The sequence below is a fragment of the Pteropus alecto genome, unplaced genomic scaffold (assembly GCF_000325575.1).
Source record: "Pteropus alecto unplaced genomic scaffold, ASM32557v1 scaffold177, whole genome shotgun sequence".
NCBI classification, from domain to species: Eukaryota; Metazoa; Chordata; class Mammalia; order Chiroptera; family Pteropodidae; genus Pteropus; species Pteropus alecto.
In genome coordinates, this window is record NW_006442207.1 from 6,639,932 (window position 1) to 6,667,003 (window position 27,072).

Sequence of the window (27,072 nt, forward strand, 5' to 3'; positions counted from 1 at the left end):
CATAAACCCACAGATCCAAGAAGCTCATAAACTCCAAACAGAAGATACATGAAGAGAATCAAATAGAGACTCTTTGTGAACAAAATGCTGAAAACCAGGCAAAGACAAAAATATTTAAAATATACAGAGGATAAAAGTCTTTGCAAACACAGAAATAACAACAGCAAAATTCTTGTTAGAAACTAGGCAAGCCAAAAAAAAGTAAAAAAAAACAAATGAATAAATAATAAGAGATATATCTTTAAAATATTGAAAAGAAAATGTGTCAAACTAGATTTCAATACCAGAAAACTAGCTTTCAGAAATGAAAGCAAAATAAAGGCTTTTAGAGAAACAAAACCTAGAGAATTCATTATGAGAAGACCTGCACTACAATATACACTAAAGGAAATTCTTTGGGCAAAAGGAAAATTATCAGATAGAAATTCGGATCCATACAAAGAATGAAAAGTACTGGAAGTGGTAAATACATGGGCAAATATTAAAGTTTTTTTCACATTTTTTATCTCTTTAAAAGATAACTGAAAAAGATGATGGCATGTCAAAAGGCACAAGAACCAACCTAAAAGAGTTCACAATAACCAAAGGTGGAACAATTTGAACAAAATGATAAAAATTAATACTGTACTGGAACCCACAGAATAGAATAATTGAGTCCAGACTTATTTAAGTAATTTATAAATAAGTAAATAAATGTGGTAGAAGGGAAATCTCTTCCTTATATAAGAATCTCAATTAATAAATGCAAAAGGAATAAAAGAGATAAAAAAGACTACATTCAAATACAGTAATAACTGTTTCAGGGAAGATCCACCGATGAATGCTAAAATTAGTGAGCAAATGATTAAAGAAAAACAAGATATTGGCAAAGCCTAAAACCAGAAATTCAGATAATAATTATTAATTAAAAAGAAAAAATGTATTAAAGTAGAATAGCATAGTAGAAACTACCATAACCAAGGGATCAAAGTCAAAATCACCAGCAGTGACACATCAACATTATGTATCTCTTGATATGATTCACTGGAAAGGTACCACATCATCTCTGTTACACAACAATTCATAATCTCGACCTAGTCATGAGAAAACATACAAACAAAATGAGTGATATGTTACATAATATCTGAGCAGTATTCTTCAAAAGCATCAATATCATGAAAGAAAAAGAAAGACAGAATTACCAACTGTCACAGGTTGGAGGAGACTACAGACACATGACTATTAAATGTAATGTGAGATTCTGAAACAGAAAAAGAACAGCAGTGGAAAAACTGGTGAAATCAGAATAAAATTTATAGTTAACAGTAGTGCACCAACGTTAATTTCTTGGTTTTAATCATTGAACAATGATTATGTAGGATGTTAATATTAGGGGTACGGGGGAAAGAGGTATATGGTAACCCTCTCTACTGGTTTTGCAACTTTTCTGTAAGTCTAAAACTTGTTCAAAATGAAAGCTTAAAAAAGATAAAGTTTAAAACAAAAACTATAGCACTATTATGGGATTTATAATGCATGAAGAAATAAAAATATATGACAACAACTGCACAAAAAAATGAGAGAAATATAAGTGTTTTATTGTAAAGTTCTTAGGATATATGTGAAGTTGTATAATATTTGAATGCAGACTGTTATGTAAACACTAGAGCAGGCACTAAAAAAAGTAACAAAGATGTATAACTTATATGCCAACAGTTGACATAAATGGAATTCATAAAAAATAATCCAAAGGCATAAAACAAGGGAACAAATGGCAGAAGTATATAGCCAGAAGGTAGTTTTGAACCAAATCATATTAACATAGTACCTATATTAAATATATATGGTATAAACCCTTCAAGTAAGGCAAAAACAGTCAAGACAGAAAAAAAAATGCACCACACCTAACTATATGTTGTCTATAAGAAACCATTATTTAAATAGAAACATACAAAAAAGTAAAAACAAAAGGGTGGGGAAAAAAAGATATACAATGCAAGCACCAATCAACAAGAAAGCTGGAGTGGCAATAATTTATATCAGAGAAAATAGAATTTAGAAAAAAAAATATTACCAGGAATGTTACCAGAGATAAAGACAAACATTTAATAATAATGTCGCCTCATCAAAAAAAAAAAAAAAAAATTTAAATCCTAAGTATATATACAACTAATAACAAACTTTCAAAATATAAGAAGCAAAAAATAATAGCACTAATGGGAGAAAGACAAATCTATTACAGATGGATATTCCAACACTCATTTCTCACTAACTGACAGAAAGTCGATAGGGGTATAGAAGAAATGAATAACATTCACTAACTTGACCCTGCTCCAAAAAACATCATAATGCACATTATTTTCTACTGCATATAGAGCATTTACCAAGATAGACCATGTTTTATAAATCAATAACAAAAAATATCTGAAAACATATCTCAAATACTTGGAAATTAAACAATCACTCCCAAATACCCCATGATTGAGAGAAGAAATAACAAGGGATATTTAGAAAATATTTTGAATTGAACGATAATGAAAACAGAACATTATCAAAATTGCATACTGCTGTGAAAATAATGCTTCGAGGGGGATTTACAGCTACAAATGCTTATACAATTAACTGACCCTTGAACAACACTGGTTAAGGGGCGTAAACCCCCTTGAAGTCCAAAATCCATGTAAAACTTTGGACTCCCTCAAACTACAGTTGTCCCTCATTATCAGGGCCCCCATTGATGCTCTGTCCCTTATATAAAATGGTGCAGAACAATGCATAGTAGGCCTTCCACATTCACGGAATTCCAAACAGAAAATACTGTTTGCCATCAGTAGTTGTTGAATTCTTGAATGCAAAACCCAGGGGTAAGAGGAGCCAACTGTTTATATATTGAAAAAATCCACACGTAAATGGACCCGAGCAGTTCAAATCCACATTGTTCAAGGGTCAACTGTATAATGAAAAGAAAGGTCTGAAATCAATCTAACGATTAAGAAAATAGACAAAAAAGATCATATTAAACTTAAAATAATAAGAAACTAAATATTGAAGAGCAGAAAACAAAACAACAAAAAAGATATTAAGGAGAAAAAAAAAAACACTCAAATCAGTTTTGAAAAGACCAATAAGATCGATACACTTCTAGTCAGCCTAATCAAGAAAAGAGAGATGACCCAAATTACTAATATCAGGAATGAAAGAGGGATATGATCACATATATTACAGACATTAAAAGAATAATGAAGGACTATTATGAACAAAATTCCAAAAAATTCAAATTATATAAAACAGACAAATGCTTTAACAGATTCAAACTACTAAAACTCGAGAAAGAAAACCCAAATAACTCCATATATATATTCACTAAATTAAATTAGTAATTAAAATCCTTCCTACAAATAAAACCCTAGTCCCATTTGTTTATATTGTAAGTTGTGACCTTCCCTATACTAACATTTGACTCACATTAAGGACACTTACATTTTTAAAATAACTCTTGTTCCTAAACTTATAGGGGTATTTTTCAAACATTCAAAGCTTAGCTCTATAAGAATCACATCAAATTTTACTAAAATACATTTATTTGTAAAACTACATAATTAAAAAGGGCTCGAAATATCTATCATAAGCTTGAATAGATTTAGGGACTTATGTCAGAATTTATACATTATTTAAATTTGTCTTGCAGGCTTAATTATCCCTTTCATTGCAAAGACTTTAGTAGCTCTTCTAAGCAACTGCTTCTGCACCTAAACTACATGGACAACAGTGTATTCTTTTGAATGAGTGGCGTGCAGTACAGTAACTGCCCTCCCTCTTCTCCACACCTCAACAGTATAGAAAGTCAATAGTATGGTAATCAAATCCTTCTCAGGCGGCAAAAGTGCTATTTTCTCTGTTCTCCTACTGCCTCCTTTAGCTTTTCCAGTTTTTTGTTTTTAATGAAAGACTACACAATTTGATAATAAGCTAATTTAACAATTCATTTCTAGGTCTCTAGGTTTCCTACTGAATCCTAGTCAAAAGGAGTTATAGATTAACAACTCTGAATTCCCTTTCCTGATTTCTTTTCCTACCAAACTAAGTTACTCATTAACACTTGTACAAAATACCCAAATGAGATCATTAAATGTTACCTGGACCATGAAAGCATTGTATCACCCCTGGCAATCCTGGGAGGATTTCAAAAATTTCAGGGACTAAGGGTTACAATTTGAGTTAATATTGAAAAATGGGTAATATAGTATTAGGCTTCATTAAAATCACTTCAAGCTACATTTACCAAAACCTACCATTTATTGTCTTAATAGTTCATAGAAAATTACATAATTGAGAGTTAAAATCTCTAAGACTCTTCAAATTAAAAAAAAATACTCTGTTCTTTGTATTTTTATATAGCTATTGATTATATATAGTTATTATATACTGATTCTATACAATTTGACTTATAAAATGTAATACTGCTATACTGCAGTATCGTAGAAAATCAATTTTTTATTTCAATAAACATTACCGAGTCAAATGGGTTAAAAAATTTGTTGATTCTACTTTTTCATTTATCTGAATACAGTGAGTTATTTTTTAAATTAGTAAAAATGATCTGGAGTCTCAAAAAGCATACTTTAACATGTCAGACCATTCTCCTAAGCAAAAAGGGTTATTATGGCAAATTCACATGAAATTGTATACTATACAAATGTAGCATTTTGTTGTTCATACAATGTAGGAAGAATAGATTTTTTTTAAATCCCTCTAACTTAGCTGTTTTGTAAAGAATAAAGAGAAAGTCTTAAAGAAAAATCCTAAATCAGGCCATAATTCAATGAAGGAAAATAAATTGTAGGAATATTAGTAAGAGACAAAGATGGAGTTTATTTCTGGTTTCAAAGAGTAATCATTTCCTTCCTAGAAGAATAAAATTCTTTAAAACTTCATTGTCCAGCGTTTCCCAAACTAAATTGATTAATTATTCAAACTGACTACCTGATGGCCTTTACTCTAATCCACCCAGGCAAAAAAATATTTACAAAAGCATGTCTCTAATATGAAACTCAAAAGGACCAGTTTGGTGGGGAGGGAGTGGTTATTTCCTGTTTTCCCTCTGAAAACATGATTTCGTGACTCTCTTGGTGTACAGTGAAGTCTCTTTCAAGATTACAAATCGTGAAAGGTGGTATGGGCAGAATGAATGAACACTGATCTATAAAAGAAAGCAATAACTAAGGTTTCCATCATCTACTTAACACAAAAAGACATGCCTTATACAAAAGAAGAAAAGTAAATGAACATTACCAAATGCAGAGTTTTCTGGGCTACTCTCTCATATATTGCCTCTGGCTCTTCACATACTCACATCTACTGTCTGTTCAGTATCTTTTTACTGTTTTCACCCACATGAATATATCACTGGTATCAAATCACATGGCATTAATAAAGATGCCATTAATGCTTAAACAGATAGATGTTGATTATAATATAACTTCCCTATAAAGGCAGCAGCATAGCACGACCTTGTGTAATAGTTAAATTCCAAATATATTAAACTAAATAGACTATATATCAAAAACTTCTAATTTCTTACATTCTTCAAATATACTGAACACAAATTGAAAGGCATAATTAAAAATGATATACTCATAAAACAGAATAAGCATTTAATATGCATAACATAAATCTAATATACATCTACAATAACGTGGATCTAGTATGTACAAGTGGAAGATGAACAAAAATGATAATTTGTACATATTTTGGACTGTAAATTCTCTTACAGGTTTCAGCAGTAAGTCAAATTATATTACAGGTGGTTAACACTTTAAAAATGTCAAATTGCCAGTTTACTTGATCTTTCTGCCTGGGTCTTATTTTGTAAACATTCTCAAAGGAGCTAAGGGTTTTAGGGATTTTATTTTAAAAGCAACAAAGATCTGCACTACAGAAAATAACTATTTCTGTCTTTCTTTTGTAATAAGAGATAGCTCTCAAGATTTAAGAACAAATCTATAGTCATCAGAGAACTGCAAATCAAAACCACAATAAAATACCACTTCACACTCATGGAATGGCTATAATAAAAAGATAATAACAAGGATGTTGAGGATGTAGAGAAAGTGGAACTCTCATACACTGCTAGTAGAAATGTTAAATGGTTCAGCCACTTAGAAAAACAATCTAGTAGTTCCTCAAAATGTTAAACACAGAGTTGCCACATGACTCAGTAATTCCACTTCTAGGTACATACCCATGAGAAATGAAAACAAATGTCCATGCAAAAATTTGTACAAAAATGTTCATAGTAATTTTATTGATAATAGCCAGAAAGTGGAAATAACCCAAATGTTCAACAAAACCTATGAATGGATAAACAAAATGTGATATATTCACACAATGGAATATATTCAGCAATAAAAAGAAATGAAGTACTGATACATGCTACGACCTGGAAGAATTCTGAAAACATGTTAAATGAAAGAAGCCAATCACCGAGACCACATTTTGTATGATTTCATTTATGTGTAATGTCCAGAATAGGAAAATCTATAGAAACAGAAAGTAGATTAGTGTTTGCCCAGCACTAAAGGATTGGGAGAAAATAGGAGTTGGGTGACTGTTAAAGGGTACAGAGTTTCTTTTTAGAGTGATAAAAAATGTTCTAAAATTGTTTGTGATGGTGGCACAACTCTGTGAACATGCTAAAAACCACTGAATTGTATACTTTAAAAGCATGAATTGTATGGTATATGAGTTATGTCTTAATTAAGCTGTTAACATCCTCTCCCCTTCCAAAAAAATCTAATACAATGGTTTTCAACTGCAGCTATACATAGAATAACCCAGCCTATTCTTTAAAAGTGCAGAACCCCTGGACCTGCCAGACTACTAACTCATAACCTATGGGAGTGGGACCCACTTTTCTAGACCAGTGGGGAACAGTACAACAAGACCTAGATTCAAATTCTGATTCTGCCAACTAATTTTCTAGCTGCATCCTCATCAGTAAATTATCTAACCTCTCCATGTTTTCAGTTCCTTCTTCAGCACAATGGGGGAGAAGAACCTATTTCACTGGGTTACTTTAAGAATTTAATGAGATAATATACGCAAAGTATACATGTAAGAACAGTGTATGGTATGTGACACGGTGTGTTCAAACAACAGCTATTCTATTATTACGATTATGTTATTTTTACTGGACCTTTATTTTCTTGTTCCCTCTAAGTAAACAATAATACACTTTTGCAATGTTTGCCCCAAATCCATGCATCTATTAAACCTTACAAATCTTAACTCCTTAAAAAATATTAAGTTTTATATTTAAAAGCAGTTTGTTTTTTACTTGATGCCCTGCTTGGAATAAAATAAATAACATTTACATTAGTATTTTACAGAAATACAGAAATTACCAAACTTTAATAATGTCACTAATGGTGGGAAGATGCTCATTAAAAACAAATTCTATGGTTATCTTTAAAATTACGAATTTAGGAATAAAGGTCAAAAAGTAGGCAGCCATGAATATCAACCATTTAAATAAAATTTGCCAATTTTAAAAAATATATTCATTTTATAGTAAAAATGCTTAGGTATCTTATATGCTCAAGAACAACCAAAGTAAATTTAAAATCCTATGAAATAATTTCTTGCTTAAGAAATATGTGCTCTTAATTCCCAGATAATCTGATAACATCTCTAAAGGGGAAAAAAAAAATCCTTAGAGAGAGACTTCTTATGAACTAAAGCCTAGTACAATACATACACAAAACAACAAGACAAAATAACATTTTTTATTTCTATATAAAAAGTCAGCACTTCTTTCTCCAGCAGCCTATAATTAATTCTATTCCACAACGAGCCATACATACAGGTCAAATTTTGACTGAATCTGGTATGAAATATAAAGTCTTTCAACAACCACATCCCTATCTGAAGACATGGAAAGGAGCATTTCCTTTCAAATTCCTGGGAATATTTTAATATCTCATGAATGAGTCATATTCTGTAAGTTCAGTGAACTGCTTGAGAAAATCTATCATGGATTTTCTAAGTATATTTAAATTAAACCAAAATTAAACTAAGATTTTAAGTGTCTGGTTAGAGTTAAATGTAGTAGAACACCATAATGTAAAATTTAAACTGCATATTTTTCAAAGCTAGATAAAATTTAAAAAATACTGACAGATTCTCTCTCTACAATGTGGTAGAGCCTAAAAACAGAAAGTTTCCTTTATCACCCTCTATAAGACCAATGCTCGAAGCAACAATACATTTTAATTCACCTGTTTTATTCAGAATAAATTTGTATTTCATAAAAGAAAAACTTTCCTTAAAATGTTGCATAATCAAAATTTATGTCGATTTTTTAAAATCTTACAAAAAGGCCCACAGACAATACCTGTGTCAATTTCCCAAAATTGATGTCAGTGGCTTACTATATTCCAAATATTTCTAAAATTTTCCATAATTAAAAATATTAAAACAATGATTTTCTTTTTACTGACTTGTTTACACATGTATATTTCCTATTTTTTATCCTACTACCATTCTTTTAAAAATATTCCATTGTTTCATTACGATTTAGCTTTATAACAAAAACTGGAGTGAAATCTACCAAGATGCTAACAGCATTTACTGTATTCTACTTTTCTGTATACTTGGATTGTTTTTGAAGAACATGTGAGTACTTCCAAAACAAAAAAAAAATTATTCAATTTTCACGACACTGCTTTTTCAAAAGACTCTAATATGGCAGTTTTTTTGTAGTAACTTAGGTAGAACAATGATGTGAATCAATACAAACATTTTTCAGGTAAAGAAAAGAAAGTCAGAGAATGGAAAAATGTAGCCTTAATGCACGTAATAAAATTATGTGTGTAAACACTTTAAAAATAGGTGGCAACAATTTAAAAACTGGCAAACATCTTTTTTCTTCTTCAAATTCACTTTTCTTCAATGGAAAAAAAAGCAGATTAGGTCTGTATGAAAAAAGCATAATCACATCTATATTCTATCTTACTTTCTTAAGTCTATAAAATATCTCAAACCCTGTACTATTAAAATTGCTAACACTGAATAAAGTAAATCATAAAGAAGATGAAATTTAGGCAATCATCAAGTATTTTCTAACAAGGAAAAGCACTCAACTAAATTATTTAGCATAACAAATACTACAAATAATAGTAAACCAAGGCCTCTTACCAATTTCAGCAGGTAGTTGTTTGATTTTGTTCTCTCGAATGCTAAGCATGCTGAGTTTTGACAGGTTTTTGATGTCTTTTTCCACAGTAGTTATACGATTAAAGCGAAGGTAAAGAGTGGTAAGAGAATCTAGCCTATATACCACTGAAGGAATTTCTCTCAGTTTATTATGCCGTAAATCAAGCATCCGCAGCTTCTTCAAGTTATCAAGGGAGTCAGGCAAACTGGTAAGTGAATTTTCACTAAGAGCCAGTGTCATAAGATTTACTAGACAGCCCACTTCTGCTGGGAGGGACTGCAATTTGTTGCTATATAAATAAAGTTCTGTTAATTGAGTCAACTCTTTGATTGATGATGGCAATATGTGTATAGACCTCTTGGATAAGTCCAAACGCATTGAATTCTCTTCTCGACATTTGTTGAGCTCTTTAATCACCTCTGCATTGCTAGATTTTTTTCTAGTCCCAGGTGCTGGATTTGGCCGTTTGATAGTATTGTCAACAGAAAAAGCCACCCCTGGTTGGGCAGCACTGGAGTCCTTCTTTCCATCTTTGGCATCTTTCCCTTTGGTCTTAGGTTCTTTTTCTTTGCTCTCTTTCCCAAAACCTCCAGAGGCTTTTGCCTCCTTTTCTCTTTCCTTGGCTGATGGTACTTTGGGATCTTTCTCTTTAGAGTCTTTTTCTTTTCCTAAACTACTACTCATGGTGACTCACGCTTAGGCAAAAACTACATGAAATCCTTTTATTTTATTTGCCAACAACAAAAACTGAAATTCAAAGATGAAAAGACTGAGACACTACAGAATCAAAAAAGGTGTTGGCTTGAAGAAGTAATCACCGTGGAGTAACAGCCACCTGTTACATGGTGGATCTAAAAGCACTATGCCCATTTCTGATAACTCATTCCAACTGGTAAAATGGTGCCGGTCAATCACTGATTCATCAGAATTCCTGAAATATAATACAGAGAGAGTATTAATAGTTTAGACTATAATTTATTTTAAGCAAATGGACTCTGAAAAACAATCATACTGATAAATTTGCCATTTTCAAATACTATATATGATATAGTATTTATTGAACACCTATTATGCAAAATTCATTGAAAAACTAAATTAATAAGGTGGGCCCTATCTTCAAAGTATTTACAACCTAACAGAAAGATGATAAAAATACAAGTTGCTATAGTAAAAAACTTTGTTAACAGCTGAAAAGGGGGAGAAGTCACAACTGCAGCTGATTATTGAGTATTCTCTATGTACAAACGAGCCCTATTATAAGGAATTTATAAATATTAACTCATTTAATGCATTTAACAGCTCTATGAGATAAACTGTTATCTCCATTTTATAAATAGGGACATTGAAGCACAAAAATATTTTTAAGTAACTAGTTTCGTGATCCTGAAAAAGTGACAGAGCTGAGATTCCAATGTAGGTAGATTCCACTGCTTACATTCCTGAAACTGCTCTATCTGCGACTAATTACCAGATAGCTTTAAGTAACAGAAAGGATTTCAAAGGTGATGATGACAGAATGGAGAACAGTCTGTTGAAAGAACAAAATGAGCAAAGTGAAAAATAGATGTGTGGAGAACAGCAAATAGTTCAGGAAAAAGGGTATTAAAAATGTACACTTAAATAAACACTCCAGGTGATTCTAACACAGGTAGATGTGGGTAAGTTTACACATCTCAAATTTTTATTAACTTTCACAAAAGCAATATATTTTTGTCCTTCATATATACTCATTTTTTTCCTATTAGGATCTGTATTTTTATTAAATAAAATTGTAATAACATTTTTGAGTGTCAAAAAATTAAACACACCCATTCCCCACCCTGAACATGTCAGTACTAAAGCAACTGAGTATTGCAGAACAAGGTGGGCATCCACCCCAGTGAGAGCACAAGGTGAAAAGTCGAAACGTCCCACAGCAGAAAGTCAGAGCCCAGGCAGACTAAAGAAGTTATGAGTACAGAAGACCTACCCCATCAGAGATTTCTGAGCCTGGGTGAGATGAGAAAGATAATCCCATAAAGGGGCAGCTCATTGGGGGGATATGAGAGCCCAAGAAGGACAAAGTGGCCATCAACATATGTTGGCAACTTACAAGAGGTACCAGAGGCCAAGTGAGGTGGGGATGGTGTTCTCACAAGGGGATGGCTCAATATGGAGAATCAGACCCTGAATGGGCTGAGAAGAACATCCACAGATAGTGACGGACCAGTGTGGGATACTGGAATCTACGAGGGGTCAGTGAGAAAGATGTCTACATGGAGGGCTGGGTGGTTAAGTGGCATGACATGGACAGTTAAGAATACAAGTAAGGTAAAGAGGGCATCCATGAAGACAAATACGGTGCTAAAAAGTGGGCAGGCAATTCGCAGAAGGAAATACTTAAATGCCCAATAAGTATTGTTTCAAAACTATTCAATATCACTAGTAATTAGGGAAATATAAAGAGACAGTACTGCCATCAGGTTAGCACGTATAAAAGTCTCTGATAAAACCAACTGTTGTTAGAGAATATGGAGCTGAAGAAACACACTCTGCCGGTAAAAGTATCAAGTATTAAAAATACTTTGGAAAGCAATATGGCAAAAATCTGATTAATTTGAAAATACTCATTTCCACACATTAGATCCATCAATTCTACTTCTAGGTATTTTTACAGAAACTTCTATACACTTACAAAAGGAGCCTCTGTGGCCAGGTCACATTACACAGTGTAAATATCACTACACCTATAGGAAGTAACATGGACAAAACTCAGAAACCATAGTGAACAACAAAAACAGAAACATAAGTTGCAGAATGATATAAAAAGTTCAATTTATAGTTTTAAAACATACAAAAATATATGTCATTTGTGCACAATAAAAAATAAAGATTAGACATACATAATGGATTGAGAAACATCAAGTTTAAGATAAGCTTACCCTATAGTTAAGGGTAAACCCAAGGTAAGGTCGTATGCTAAGCCAATGTTTGGTAAGTTGACTCAGAGTCCAAAGTCATGTTTCCATTTTGAAGCAAATGCTCAAGTGAACTTTGGGTTCCTCCTCTGGCTATCTGAAAGATCTAGAAAGGTGTCTTCACTAGTCATTAGAAGAATATTTTAAAATACACTAAGAAATCAAATTATATCTATCAAATTGATGAAAATACAAAAAAGAATAGTGTTGGTGAGGATACAAAGAAATGGACACCACTCTTAAAGTCAGCTGGTGGGCATACAATCCAGAAAATCCTTTCAGAAAATGTGGCCTCTTCATAATATGATTAATTTGGCTATTCTCTGTTTGAATAAAAACATAAACGTATGTGAGAGTTACACATCTTTGTGAGAGCCCAGAAGAAACAGAAAGAATATAATCCCAAACTGTTTAAATCTTCACTCCTTTCTCTGAAAAGACATGGGAATTATAGGTGATAAGAGAGATAGGGAGAGGAAATGGCAGGGAATAAGGTAAAGAAATGGAGGTTGAGATCAAATCATAAAGGGCGATGTATTGTGAGCTAAAAGGGTTTGGACTCTGCCATAGATTGTTCATCTAGAACCTTATAAGCACTGCATGGAGGACATGATTATGAAATAGATATGCATTCTGGGCCTGAATGACCTGGAAAGGAAGTTATGTGTCTTCATGGGCCTCAGGCTGCCGGTACTGAAGAAAGACAGATTTGTCTTGAAGCCCTCAGCTAAATCTTTTCCCAAAGACGAACCTCCACTCTTTCTTTTACCTGTCCAATCCTAATGGTGTAAGACTTGTTACCTCAGTTCAGGTTGAGAGGTTATATTCTATCACATGATTACATTTGATTTCCAAAATAACCCTGTGAAGTGGGCACCCCAAGTAGTGTTATTCCCATTAACAGATGAGTTAACCAAGATTTATGGAAGTCAAATTATTTGCCCAGTAACATGGTATGAATCTCACATCACCACCAACTAGTAACAGCAGATATTTGAGTACTTAGTACACAACAGGCACTGTGCTAAGTGCTTTTAGCTGTTATCTCATTAAGTCCTTGCAATAATTCTGAGGCAGATTAATCCCCATTTACAGATAATGAAACTGAGGCTCAAAAGGAATCAAATGACTTGTCAAAGAACACACGACCAGAACTGGCAAAATCACAGGATTAACACAGTTCTGACTCCAAACCCAGCTGAACCACTATACGATTTCAGAATATAGTAGATATAAAAAATCAGGTCAGTAATCAGGATTAGACCCATAAAGCATGGAAATTTTGTGACAGAACAAGATTTGGAAAGGCAGGACTGCTTTCCATAGCCGGAGGAAACACTGGCTAAAAAGAGCCAATAAAATGCTAAAGAAAATCTTAAATATCTTAAAAAAATTATCCCCCTCCCCATCTAAGAGCTAATCCTATAGTTCATACTAGTTGTTTACTGATCATTCTGGCATTTAAAAGAGAAATTTCTTCCAATAACATATTATTATATGTCTCAATGCATAATCCACATAACCTTAAGTTCAATTATTTTTACTGAGTGGTATCTTTCCGAAAGTATGATAAAAAGAATATATTTTATAAACTGGTTTAAATTCAGCACCATAGAGTTTAATTCTACAGTCATTTAGGTCCACTCTTCCATTAAGAGTAGAATATATATACATAAATGTTTCCATAGCTGACCAACAGGGAAGTGATGATGCAACTCAATTTAGAAAAGAGCCTGACTCATACATCCTTGGTCCACACACCTATTTTTAAAAACCAGCACTGATTATTCCTTAGTAGTAATATTAAGAGTACATGCATATTTTAAAACTATTTTTCTCTTGCTTAGGAGAAAGAATAATTCAGATTAGTGGGGGCGGGGGATACTGGATGTCCAGAGACTTACTTGGAGAGTTCCATCTATTTTAAATTTGACCCTCTTAAGTCTAACTCAGTCTCTACCTTCAATTCTCATGTTATATAGCGCTGTTACCTAGTTATTTTTATCTCAAAAGGAAGTGATTAAAAGTAATATACAGAAAAGAAAATACAGTTTTAAAAAAAAAAAAAGACTAAAAGACCTGGAGTTGTAGATCTGGGTTCCAAATCCCTTGATAAATTATAATGTAACCTTCAGCAAATGCTATTTCTAAACCTGTCTTTTTTAATCTAAAAAACAGGTTTGAGGGCTACATGGTCTCATGGTTACCTTCAAGCTCTAAAACTCCCGCTAAATCTTAACAGAAAGTAGTTTCAAAGACCAATTTTGGGTGTTCCAACACATAGTAGGAACTCAAAAATTACTTTCAGACTGGAAGATCAATTCTAATAAACTATCCGGGTCAAAACACAAACCCTTCAGATTATAGAAAAGATATTACCATAACTAATTATATTCTGAGTATATCTACATACTAGGACAACAGTTACCATTTATGCATATTAAAAAGTTTATTGGGTCCCCATGGTTACAGGTAATTGTGACTATCATGGAAACACATGTTTTAGGGTATCCTAACAAACGTTAATCTGAAAATGTTCAGTAATACATTCTCAGCATTTCCCAAAATCTATTTCTACAACATCTAGTTCCATGGTCAAATACATTTAAGATAAGGTGTATTTCAAACAAAATTATATTGCATCTTTACAGCAGAAATTATCAGTGCTTTTAATATAATGGAGTACTCTGTGAATATAATATACAAGATTTCCCAAATTTGGTTATATACTAGTTTATCCAGATTCTTCATATTAAAGATATTAATACCTTCTGTGTATTTTAAGGATATTAATATATGTCACAAATATTTCCTCTGCTGATGGTTTTTCTTGTAACTTAATCATACCATTCATAACTATATATATAAAATATTAAAAGTCTAGAAGAATACCCATCAAATGATAGCAATGTTTATCTTTTGGTTTTAGAATGGTTGACTTTTATCTCTGTATTATTTTTAAAATGTATACAATAAGTATTCACTCCTTTCATAATCAAGGAGGGAGGAAAGCCATTTTCATTTTGAAACAGAAAAAAATTCTAACAGTGATAGCTTGGTTATGATGACTTTTAAACTGAGAAAGGATAAAAGTAATTAAATATTTATAAAGAAAACCTGAATGTATAATACAAGAGGTCAACATAATATCAAAACCCATTTAAATCAGTCCATGATGTTATGTCTATTGTGATGGAAGTTCTCTCTTGTCATATTGCTGAATAAACTGTGTGGACTGCAAAAAAAATATCAGTCCATGATAGCCCACGAAGAACTAAATATATCCAGCACTTCAGATGTGAATTATAATACACACTGTTTTCACAAGAGATATTCAAAAATGCATGGAGTGATATGATTCACTAAGTTATAAACCAAGATTTTGGATATTGGCAGTTCAGAAAACCAGTTTTTTCTCCAATTAAAATATTTAAATTTTTATAAACATAAAAACTATATTTTCATTCAGTCAACGTTTATTTAATACATACTTAGTGTTATACACTGTTCAAGATGCTAAGTATGGAATGATAACAAGGCACAGTTCTTGCCTGTAAGCTTACAAACAAGTAGAAAAGGCAAGAATACAGTGTGGTAAGAGCTGCTGAAGCACAAAAAGGCAGCACTTAAAGCAGCCTTGGAGGTTGGGAGAATCAGTAAAGGCTTCTTAAAAGAGTTAACAGCTAAGGAGAAATCAACTAAGAGGGTAGGAGGGGGTCAGGAATCCTGAAGTCATCCTGACTCCTCTCTCCTTCAACTCAGTACCTAAAAAAGAACACAGATTTCACCAAATCCCATTCATTCTTCTCCCCAAATCTCTCCTGATTCTTCAACTTCTCTTCATTCTCATTGGCACTCCCCTGCCCCAGGGTACACTGAATTCCCTCCTCTAATAGTTTTGTAACTGGACTTATAACATCCACTCCCCCATCCTGCTCCTAACCTAATCACTACACTAATTAGAGTGATCTTTCGAATATTCAAATTTAATCGGGTTACTGTCCAACTTAAAACACTTGGTGGGGAGAGTGGATGACTCCCACAAACATAGCCCTCAGGATAAAACCCAAAATTCCTAGCAGTAATTACCAAGCCTTTCAAGATCTGGCCCCTGCTTACTTCTGCTACAACTCTGATGTTAACCAACTAGCACTCTCTGGTCTGATCCCACAGCAGGTTGTGCTATTTCTTGACCCTAGGACTTTGGAGAAGCTATTTCCTTCTGCCAGAAACACAAGTTTACAGTTCTTCATTGAGCTAACTCCCATGTACTTTTCAGTTCTCAGCTCAGAAGTCTGAGAAGCCTTTCCTGATTACTCAAAAGCCTTTCTGAATACCCCCTCCTCCATGCTCCCACTTAAAACTTCCCCTATCAGAATATGTATCACACTGTATTACACTTGTCAGATTAGCTGTCTGATTCCCTCATTTAAAGTAATAGGAAAATAGGAACCCTTCTTTTTCAGTTGTATCCTGTTGTATCCTAGTACTCAGAAATAACGCCTAGCACACACAGCAGTTACATTTATTGAAAGAATTATAAATATTTAACTTGGTTTTACCTACCTTACTAGACAGCAGGCTCCTTATAAAGAAGCGATTTTTACTCTATAAACTGCTCTACAACTTAAAAGATATTATGGACTTTTAATTAAGCACACAGTAAGTACTCAATAAACACTTGTTGAAGACAGTTGAACAATAAGCCTTATCTCATGCATAGTTTTCCTATATTTCACTTAAAATTAACTCTAAATCACTCAAATTTGATATGAATATGAAGACCCAGGATCAGGAACGCACCCCAAATTAACATGCTCAAGGGAAAGTCACTGTTCAGAGAGAAATAAAAAACACATCCTTAGCAGCATGAGTAACCTGAGGTAAGAGTAGTTTTCATGGAAGCTAAAGAAATAGCTGTTTGTGAACTATGTCAAGAGTATATAACTCACAGTACCTTCAAATTCACTCACTCGACTTTTTTTCCCTTTGGTGAGGAGGCAAGATGAAATAGTTTGGACTGACATGGAGAAAGAAAGAGCTAATTGAATTTATGTAGTAGCAAATACATGAGAGTTTTTCAGGAAATCTGTGTTCCTTCTTATGAGAAAGCATAAGACTTACTTTGTAATTTTGATTCTGGGCAAACAAAAATTTTGAGCAAAGAACTAAAAATTCCTGTTTACCCAACCCACAATATAAGCCATAACTGAGATTACAGCTCTCTTGTACAACACTTCAACTCACCATATGTATAAATTACAAGACTCTCCAGTGAATTCTCAAAAGAAAAGGCAGGGGTGGGGTAGGGGAGACTTAAATGCCTCGATATAACTTAAGATATAATAGTAAACATCAAATAAACTGACCAAACATCATCTGAAATGCTCTTATGCCACACACACTCTCCAAAAAAGATTTACTTCTAAATATTGCTCAAACTGCCTTTCTTGCCAAGGAACTTGAAACATTTCACACACCACCTAAGTATTTCCAAAATACACTTTACTCTTCATTTACCATGGGCAAATTTGCAATAAATCAAAAAGTTGGTTACTTAATTATCAGTATAAAGCAAAAGACAGCAAATGTAATTTCTATCTTAGGTTAATCGCGCTAAGATGACTAAAGCGTTCAATAAAGTATTTTCGACTTAAAAAAATGATTTTCAGGACTTTTAATCCAAAAATTAAAGTAATTACATTTAACCGCTGTGTTTTTGTGTATAAACCCACACATTCCTTCACTAGGTTTTATCTGATTATAAATCCTTTCCATTACTCACTCTATAAACTATTTATCAGAAACTGTCAGAAAAAATATAAACAAAAATAAATGTACTATATACATAACAAGATTAGAGGAGTGTGTGGTCTCAAGGTAGGTATCTCACATTTAAGAATCAGTATTTAGAAAGCTGCCATGATTATAAAACAAATAACCTTTCTCACATTTATATAGTCCATTTTGAGACTATTTAGATGAAGACCATATGCTCAACTAATTATTTTATTTATCTACTTATCCTGACAGTTGTTAAAACAGGATTTACATAATGCACTTGGGGCTTGAAAAATGTAATCTCACTTATTTCTGTATTAAATTTAAATATCCCAAAGCAAAAAGTCTTTCCCATATAAGATCAAAAGTTACAGAGCAGCCAGGTCCAATTTAACTTAATAAAGAATTTCTCCTATCAGAAGTTATTCAAAGAAAGGCTTATATTTTTTAATATACATAAAAGGACATTTTATTATTTTTGTAATTTAACACTTTAAACCCAATCAGTTCCCAACTAGTATGTACTATCTACTACCTTATGACTATAATCACAAAATATGATTCCCACAAAGTTTACAAAAGCTGTGATGTCAAACTTCTTATATCACAGGTGTAAAACATTTAGTAATTTGTAGGTAGTAGCAAGTGATGTATTATTTAAATTGTGCCAGAATGAAAAAAAACATTATTTGGCAATACTTACTTAATTTTAATTACTCTCAGAAGCAACTCAAATATTATCAAATTGTTAGTTATAAAAAGTGGATAATGGTAAAGTCTAGAAAGAAATGGACAAATTAACAAATTGTTTTTACTTTTAGCACATGAATCTACCATTTGTGCATTATCAATTTCCAAAGAATATGAATAAAATATAGCAAAACTCCAATTATATTAAAATTCAACTTTCTTTGGTGAAACAAAAATCTTCAAGATCTTGACACAGGACCCTTATTATTATATTGATTATTACTATATATATGAAAAGGTCAGGGCTAACAGTTCCAGTTGAGAAAAGGCCAGATAAGTTTTTTACATTTTTGTATGCGGATAATTAGTCGTGCATTAAGGCATTACTCTCAGAGCTAACCCTACAAGAATTATATAGCTGACATTTTTTTAAGTGCTTCCTTTTTTTGTACCATAAAAATCTTTAAACTGAAACATTTAACTTTAATATCCATTTGCAGATATTACTTAGTGCAGATCAACTCAGTCCTTTTTTTAATTAACAAAATAAGCTGGTAAAAGTATGTTTTATCAAACACCTTTACAACCATACTTTCCTGAACAATGTATATAAACTAGTAGATTTCATTCTTTACAGTTAGTTTCCAATCACTTTCGGTATCTGGTTCTCATAGACAGACATAATGCTGCAAAGTTTGGGTTGCACAATATTCTAGGGGAAATGTTTAAAATTATCTCCACTAAAGTTTTTAAGCCATATATACAAGCATCATGGAAATGTTTATATCACAGTTGTTAAATAAAAATTTACTAAATTTTAATAGAAATTAAAAATTTTTTGTTTCCAAAAAAGTGACTCTATTTTTAAAGTCATTTTTCTCAAGTCCTAAAACAATTCTTGTTTTTCATGCCTTATTTGTATCCTAAAACATTACCACCTGATTTATGTCATTCACTCACTGACCATAATTATATATGATCATCTTTAGGTCCTTAGAGCCCAGTGCATAGCCTGACACAGTCTCACATATTTTTGGGCTTCAATAAACTTTGTTCCTGTCCCAGATACTCATGTTCTAAGTGTACTACTATAAGCTATTATATAACAGGAGGTGGGGAAAATTAAAAAATACTGCAGCACTACAAGCCATTTAGCATGCTGAGTTCCCACAGTTGTTCAGTGGGTGTTCTGAAACTAGGCCATATTTCTAGTATTAAGAATTTCAAATCACTACTTCCAAAGTACAGAAATAACTGTCTTTGAGATTAAATCATAAAACCTTACTATTTTAAGCTGCCTAGTATGTAAGCACCTCATTTCTGACTTTGAAACTGTAATTAATACATGGTAGAAAAACTAATATTTGTTTTAGCAACAAAACAAATAATTAGCTCTTCTACCTATCCTTATATATTCATAAAATTCAACAGATTACAATATTAAGATAAAATGCCATTTATTTGAACCAGAACTAAAGCAAAATTTTATTCCAGAAGATATGTAAAACAAAATTGATTTAAACATAACTTATTTCAGGTCACTCAATCTGTTAGACAGCACATACGTCTAGCAAAGAAGTAATTATGACCTCCAATCTAATTTTTCCAGTCCAGGTTACCAGGAAATGCCAAGAGAATAAAGCTTACTCTCTCTAACAGACAAAGTAGGAGTTGCAGAAATATGCCATTTTGTCATAGCATTGCAACAGGTATGTTTTCATTCAGCAAGGATGAAGAAAAACACGTTGTTACTCAATTTTACATATTTCACAGAAAAGTAAACAAAGAAACACATGACAGGTATAAAATCTACTTCTACAAATTGTAAGGTCATAATATTATACTGCACTGATTCTGTACAGTCAGAACATTATTTGCTTCTACTTAATTTTACTCAATAAATACTTATGGTGCCTACTATATTTCACCTCATTAAACAAATCTTTCCAATAACAAAAGCATAACACATTAAAATTTTTTGTATCATTTTAGAAATACAAAATTTTTTAATTGTATCATTTTAGAAAATACAATACATGGTCTTGTGTCATCTTTAACAAAATTTACTAACAGCAACTACTCTCTTCTTCAACATCTTCATTATTGCTATACTGTTCTATATATAAAACAAATGGTGTCCCGATTCTAAATAGGTGTACCACAACATTAAGTTGCCTTAAACTGGTATTTTTAAAAAGTCTTGTGGCTGCTTTTTGTTTTCCCTCTGCTCTTATTTTCAACTCTCTTATGGCCTCTAGGAGTATCCCTGTCCTTTTTACCTATGGTTACCAAACTTTTTTTTTAATTGTACATTATGAGGGAGTAAAAACACGCTACATTAAGGTCCGAGGAGTTCTAAAGGAGAAAATGTGTTTAAAAGCAAAAGCACTATGACATCTCTCTGTCCTTTTTAGTGGCCTGTTGTTTTGGAGTCTTAGACAATTAATTTAATAATTTTCTATTAAGAGTCTAGACATTGTATACTGGAGAAACAGTAAAGACAAACGTACTTAATGCTTGTCATGAAGCTTACAGTCTAGCAAAAAAAAAAAAATTAAACACATCATTACAAAAATGATGAGTGGTATAAAAAGGAAGTACAGGTGCTAAGGGACCTTTAAACAGGAGAATCTACGGAGTGATCAAAGAAGGTCTCCCAGAGGATGAGATATTGAAAGCTGAAGGGGGATCAGGAGGTTAGCTAAGTGAAGAGTACATGGGGTTGTATCCAAGGAGATTATAACAGAAAGTTTTAGTTTCCTAATAAATAACATGAGATAAATTAGATATTATAACATTTATAAGGTAATTGATAAAATGTGAAAAATTTTTAAAGAAATTTCTGTATTTTCTATAATGAAAATAACTAGAAGGATCAAAACCCTTCCAAAAAACAAAAGAAAAAGAAAAGCAATATTGAGAATGTTTTAACATGGGAAACTATGGCACTACTGTACACTTTGTGGGGAATGGAGTTTGGGATGGCAAAGAAGGCCTCACTGTTCCCTTGAAAAAGTATTAAATTATATTGTATAAAAAATTACTTAATATTCAAGTTCAGAAAACTTTTAAATTATGTAACATGCAAAGACTTCTACCAGGATAAAACTGCTGATAATATAGTCTGACTTACCTAAAAGAAAGAATAGCATTTTAAAATAAGTTTGGAAAGAGGTTGTTTTTAATATTCTCAGAAGAGTTAATTTTAAATGACTGTATGATAGAAAACCTATCATGAGTTCTAAGAAAATCATAAATGTTACTCTCAACATGATGCATAAATGCTGAGAAAAATAAACATAAATACTAAATACAATTTTGAAACACATTATCATTATTTAAGCCTGGGAATTATTTCACATCAGGCTGATACATTCTTGTATTTACCTAAAATATTAATGAAATATATACTTTGTTAAGTTTTAAAGAATAATTTGGAGCAGCTCCCCAACATTAATGCAGATCTATGGGTTCCAGGTCCAAATTAAATTAGGCACACAAGAAATAACAATCTCTAAAAATATGAGCTTTAATAAAAGCCTACTATATCACCTAAAATATTAGGTCATACATGGAATCCAAACTGCCATTCACCTGCAAGTCTCCAAATGGACTTTAATATCTCTAACATCTATGCTTTTTCTAACCTCTACCTAGCCTACTTATTCCTCAAGAGTTAGTTCAGACTCAATCCTCCAGTAAGTAATGCTGGTTATACATGTAGTTTTGAGTCTTAATTCATCTGAGTTCTCCAGTGTACTGCTATCAAACCACTTGTCACACTAAAACAATTAACTACTGATTTGTCCAGCTCATGCAACAAAATGAACTTACTGAGAGCAGGAAACATAGCATATTTATCTCGGCATACCCAGACTCTGGGACATAAATGGCATTCAGCAGAAGGTCTGTGACAATGGATATGAGACTGTAGTTAGTAAAAAAGTTACAGAACAAAATTTAAACGTTAACATAAAGACAATTTTGCAAAACTGAAAATCTTGAAAGCAGAAAGGAGTGTTGTACAACACAAAACTAAAAACTGAGAAAGCCCAAATTTAACTGATGAAATTCACTCCAAATTCAGACATTATCATTGTCAAACCAGTCATTCCCACTTTATCTCCAAAGCATTAGAAAAACTAAAAGAAAAAAAGATTTACCTTTGTAATTGTAAACAATTAAAATTGTAGAATTAATAAATAGTATTTGAGGGCAAATTAAGTGCTTAAATTGTGAGTGTTTACACTGCTGTAGACATGAGAAGACAGACATGCCAAATACGTCTTTCAGGTTCATTTCACATAGGGACCAACTATACCCTTTAAAGGTCTCATCATGTTTTAGCTTCAAGCAATAAGTTCATTCTTCCTGATAAAAGATCCCTTTCCTTTTGTATGTACTACTTTTTGCAACCAGTTCTGATCTTTAGAGAAGTTGCAGTGAGATATATGGTGTGAAATCTAATTAGTTCTTTCAAATCTTTATAATGGGAACTTCATACTTTCTTAAAAAGCACATATGTACCAAGATCTCAAAAGCTGAAAAGCCCTTTTGTTATTAGAATATTCTTTTCAAGTGTTAGAACTTCGATTTGCTAAAAGGTTTTGAACTGGAGGAAATACCCAACAAAGACAGAATGAACACAGTTTACCTTAAAATAATGTGACTACATATTTTAGAACACAAACCAGTCTCTTAGACTTATGCGTGTTCCTTTCAACCTACACTGATTGACAATTACATTTCAGAACACTATATCAAGTTCAAGCACACCACAGGTCATCTTGTATTGTATATATTTTTCAGAATTTTAAAAGTGTGGACAGAGAGATAGGAAAATAAAAAACTTTAACTACTATATAAACAGAGAAAATATTTCCAGAAAGATCTTTAGGGCATAACTTTAATGCAGTATAACAAGCAGACAAAATTCAGAAGACAGGTATAACAAGATAACAAATTTTATATGTATAAATATATATATGGAAGACTTAGCCTTAAATTATAATATGCCTAATGGATAATATATAAGGTACATAATGTAACAATAAACAAACTAGCAATCAATTTAATATTTGCAGTACTCATTTCTCAAGTACCACATAAAAGTACTTAATGTATCAGTCTGCTGATAACTGCAGCCAATTTCTAACTAATCAATAACAATATATTTACCAATTTCCTACAGGTCTACTAGTGAGAAATGTCAAAGTGTTCATTTTATATCTAAGTTTTCTCTCCTAATTGATATTTTATAAACTAGTTCAAGAACACTTCCAGCAAGACCAAGTTATAAACCTCAGAACTCAATGAAGGACTTATGGGTCAATTTGTTTGGTTGTTGTCTTTTACGGTTTTTTTGGGGGGGAAAGGAGTCTAGTTTTCTTTTTGGATTCTTTTTTGTTATAAGCATAGGTTTTATGCTTTTTCATATATAAATGATACATGAATGATACAGTAAACTGAATTCTAAAGATATATTCTTTCATTTAAATTTAACCTTCGACCTCCAAAAAATATTCATCTTTGTATCTGCAGATACAGGTTAGAGTATATTTTTTAGTTAAAAAACACAACAGATTATTTTTATATTTAAATATCAGCTTACTAGAAAAAAATCTGAAAATTAAACTGTTTACAGAACATAAGTCCTACAGAAATATTAAGTTACACAACAGACATTGATAATCCAGCATATCTTCAAAACAAATATGACTGCAATTTAACTGCCTGGAAAATCAAGAATTCCAATTTTATTCACTCTTCCTCCACAATCTGCATGGGTAAGCCAAGGCAAAAAATATACCCGCAGTTATTCAGAAACCATCTTTGGGAGTATCCTACAGAGAATTCCAGTTTTTGTCTCTCTGAACATGGAACAAGCCCTGTCCCAAGACACTGAAGAAACAGTAATATTTTAAAGGCATAATTGCAGCAAGTCTAACAAAAGAATTTATAATTTTGTTGTTCTTTTCAAAAAGAGCGATGTTTCAAATTTCTGAAAGGTTTGTAGTTCACAAGTTGTGTGTGGCTCTTACTTGCTACAATTATCAAAACACAGCTCTGATAGACTTTCTAAATATGGCAGTTCAAAAACTAAAAAATAATCCTGCTGCAAGCTATTAAGGTATCTCAATGTGACTCTTTAATTCATAACAATTTATAAAAATAAGAGAAAATTTTAAGCACTTTAAAATTATAGTAACTATGAGAAATCAGAAAACAATGCCAACCTGACATAAATGTAGTTTCTTCAAAAACTGAAAAAACGTCTTGGGAAAAAGTAGTAACTTTAGAGATAGGCCAGGTCATGTCTCGATACTGGCATTTCAAGAATATAGTTTTAAGAGGAAATCCTATCATTTGCTACAACACAGATGGGCCTTGAAGGCATTATGCTAAGTGAAATAAGTCAGACAGAGAAAGACAAATACTGTAAGATCTCACTTAGATGTGGAATCTAAACAAACAAAACCTCACAGAAAAAGAGATCAGACTTGTGGTTACCAGAGGTGGAGGATGGGAAGTTGGGGGCAGGGAATTAGAAGAAGGTGATAAAAAGGTACAAACTTCCAGTCACACAATAAGTAATAGGGATGTAATGTACATGATGACTATTGCTAACACTGCTTTATGATGTATAGGAAAGTTGTCAGAGTAAATCCTAAGAATTCTCATCACAAAGAGAATTTTTTTCCTTTTTTTCTTTATTGTATTTATATGCGAAGATAGATTAACTGAACCTATTATGGTAATTATTTCACAATATCTGCAAATTAAACCACCATGCTGTACACTTTAAACTTATATAGTGATGTATGTCAATTAATTCCCAATAAACTGGAAAAAAAAAGGAATTCGTTGTACCTGTTAGCTTTATATTACATTTAAGCCATGTGAAAGTTACAAACCTTACACAAAGCTTTTATTCATGTTCATAGTCTATATTTCAAATGTATGTTCATAATTAAAGTTTTACAGTGTACCTTATGTCCAAACAAGTATATAAAAGATTGATCAGATTTAGGATAAGTTCCGCATGTAGGAAATGGTCATTTACATTCTTCATTCCTAAAAATTCTTGTCACTGTCACACAGAAAAACCTCAACACGTGATATATTCAAACTATAAATATAAGCTTACCAAATGTTACTAATTGTACCCAATAGCTAAATCTCTTCAAATACAAAGTAACAAACCATTTTAAAGGCTATGACTTAGAAGAGTGAGGGCAGAGATTAGGACGCTAATAAACAGAGGTCTTTAAAATTAAGACAATTTTTTCAGTGTTGATGCTACATTTAGATACAAAAATACTTGGTTACACAAATGTACTCTAGGATTCTGAAAAACATAACAAGTATTAAGTTTTAGATACAGTAATCCCTCTGAGTTGATACTAGAAGCTGCTGACATTTAAGAAGTGTACAAAACTGCACAGGTGTAAGCTTAGATATAGACTGTTGATAGTTATGATGGAGGCAAATACTATACAGTCCACATCTGCAACCCAATTTTGCTTCAGCATCCCCAGAGACTTAGAAAACATTTCTTGGGGTAGGTTGCAAAACATCGCTTCCTCTTTTATTCTCATCACCCCCATCATGCTACAAAGCAACAGACAAGAAAATCGAATCAGCAACTGTAAGGGCTGAAAGCTTAAAAACACACACAAAAGCATCTTCTTTCCAGCTCCCAAATCGGTATTCATTTCACCTGTTTGTAAATCCATACTAACACAGTAACACAAACCCTCTGCTGATTTCAAGGGGGAAGGGCAATTAGTGGTCTGGAGTCATTATTCTTTTACCTAGGCAAGGGGCGGGGGAGGAGGATGGTACAAAACAATGGATACTGAGGGGCTGGAGTAAAATCGTTTTGTCCTGAAGCCTCTAGCGTAGAGCTGGGGTGGGGGGGGCGGGGGGTTAGAGTACTTTTCCTCTATTCCTAAAAGCTACCGCGATATAGGATGCCATCAGGCATGTCCAACAGGGCAGTCTTGGATGTCTACAACTCGCTTCACCAGGCAACACACCCAAAACCTACTCACCACTCTTCACGGAAGGGAGAGGAGACGAGGAGGGCATGGTGGGCTTAGGGGCGAGGAAAGACCCCACCCCGTACCACGACCACTGCGCCAGGGACCCCGCCAACGATTTACACGCCCTCCCGGACGCCCACGGATCGCCCAGCAGCCCGGGCCAGAGGGCTCAAGGAGCCAAGTGCAACAAGACCGTCCCCCCAGACGCCCCCGGCCCTCGCCCTCGCGCCGGCTCGCCACCGGGCGCTGCCCCGGCCGCCCGCCGCCACCGCAGGCCTGGCCCGGGTCGCTGTCAGAGCCGGCCGGCTTGCTCTTGGAGCTCGACTCCGGGCTCCACACGAAAGCGGGCTCCCAGGGCCCAGCCCTCCTGGCGACAGCACCCAGGAAAGCGGCGGCGGCGGCGGCG

The 27,072-nt window shown here is 33.1% G+C and overlaps 1 protein-coding gene across 3 annotated transcripts in view; it reads right to left on the reverse strand.

Moving 5' to 3' along the window:
* Nucleotides 1–27,072, reverse strand: part of SHOC2 (SHOC2, leucine rich repeat scaffold protein) — a 67,644-nt gene that overhangs the window by 39,586 nt on the left and 986 nt on the right. Inside the window, exons 1-2 of one of the 3 annotated variants that reach the window (XM_015596334.2) lie at nucleotides 12,115–12,250; nucleotides 9,175–10,124 (exon numbers count right to left, since the gene is read on the reverse strand). In XM_015596334.2, coding sequence (XP_015451820.1) covers nucleotides 9,175–9,877 — 703 coding nt within the window. In that variant the 5' untranslated portion in view covers nucleotides 9,878–10,124; nucleotides 12,115–12,250. Of the gene's footprint in view, nucleotides 1–9,174; nucleotides 10,125–12,114; nucleotides 12,251–22,455; nucleotides 22,530–27,072 lie in introns of those variants that run through there. The other 2 variants (XM_025039196.1, XM_006920859.3) reach the window with 2 other exon arrangements.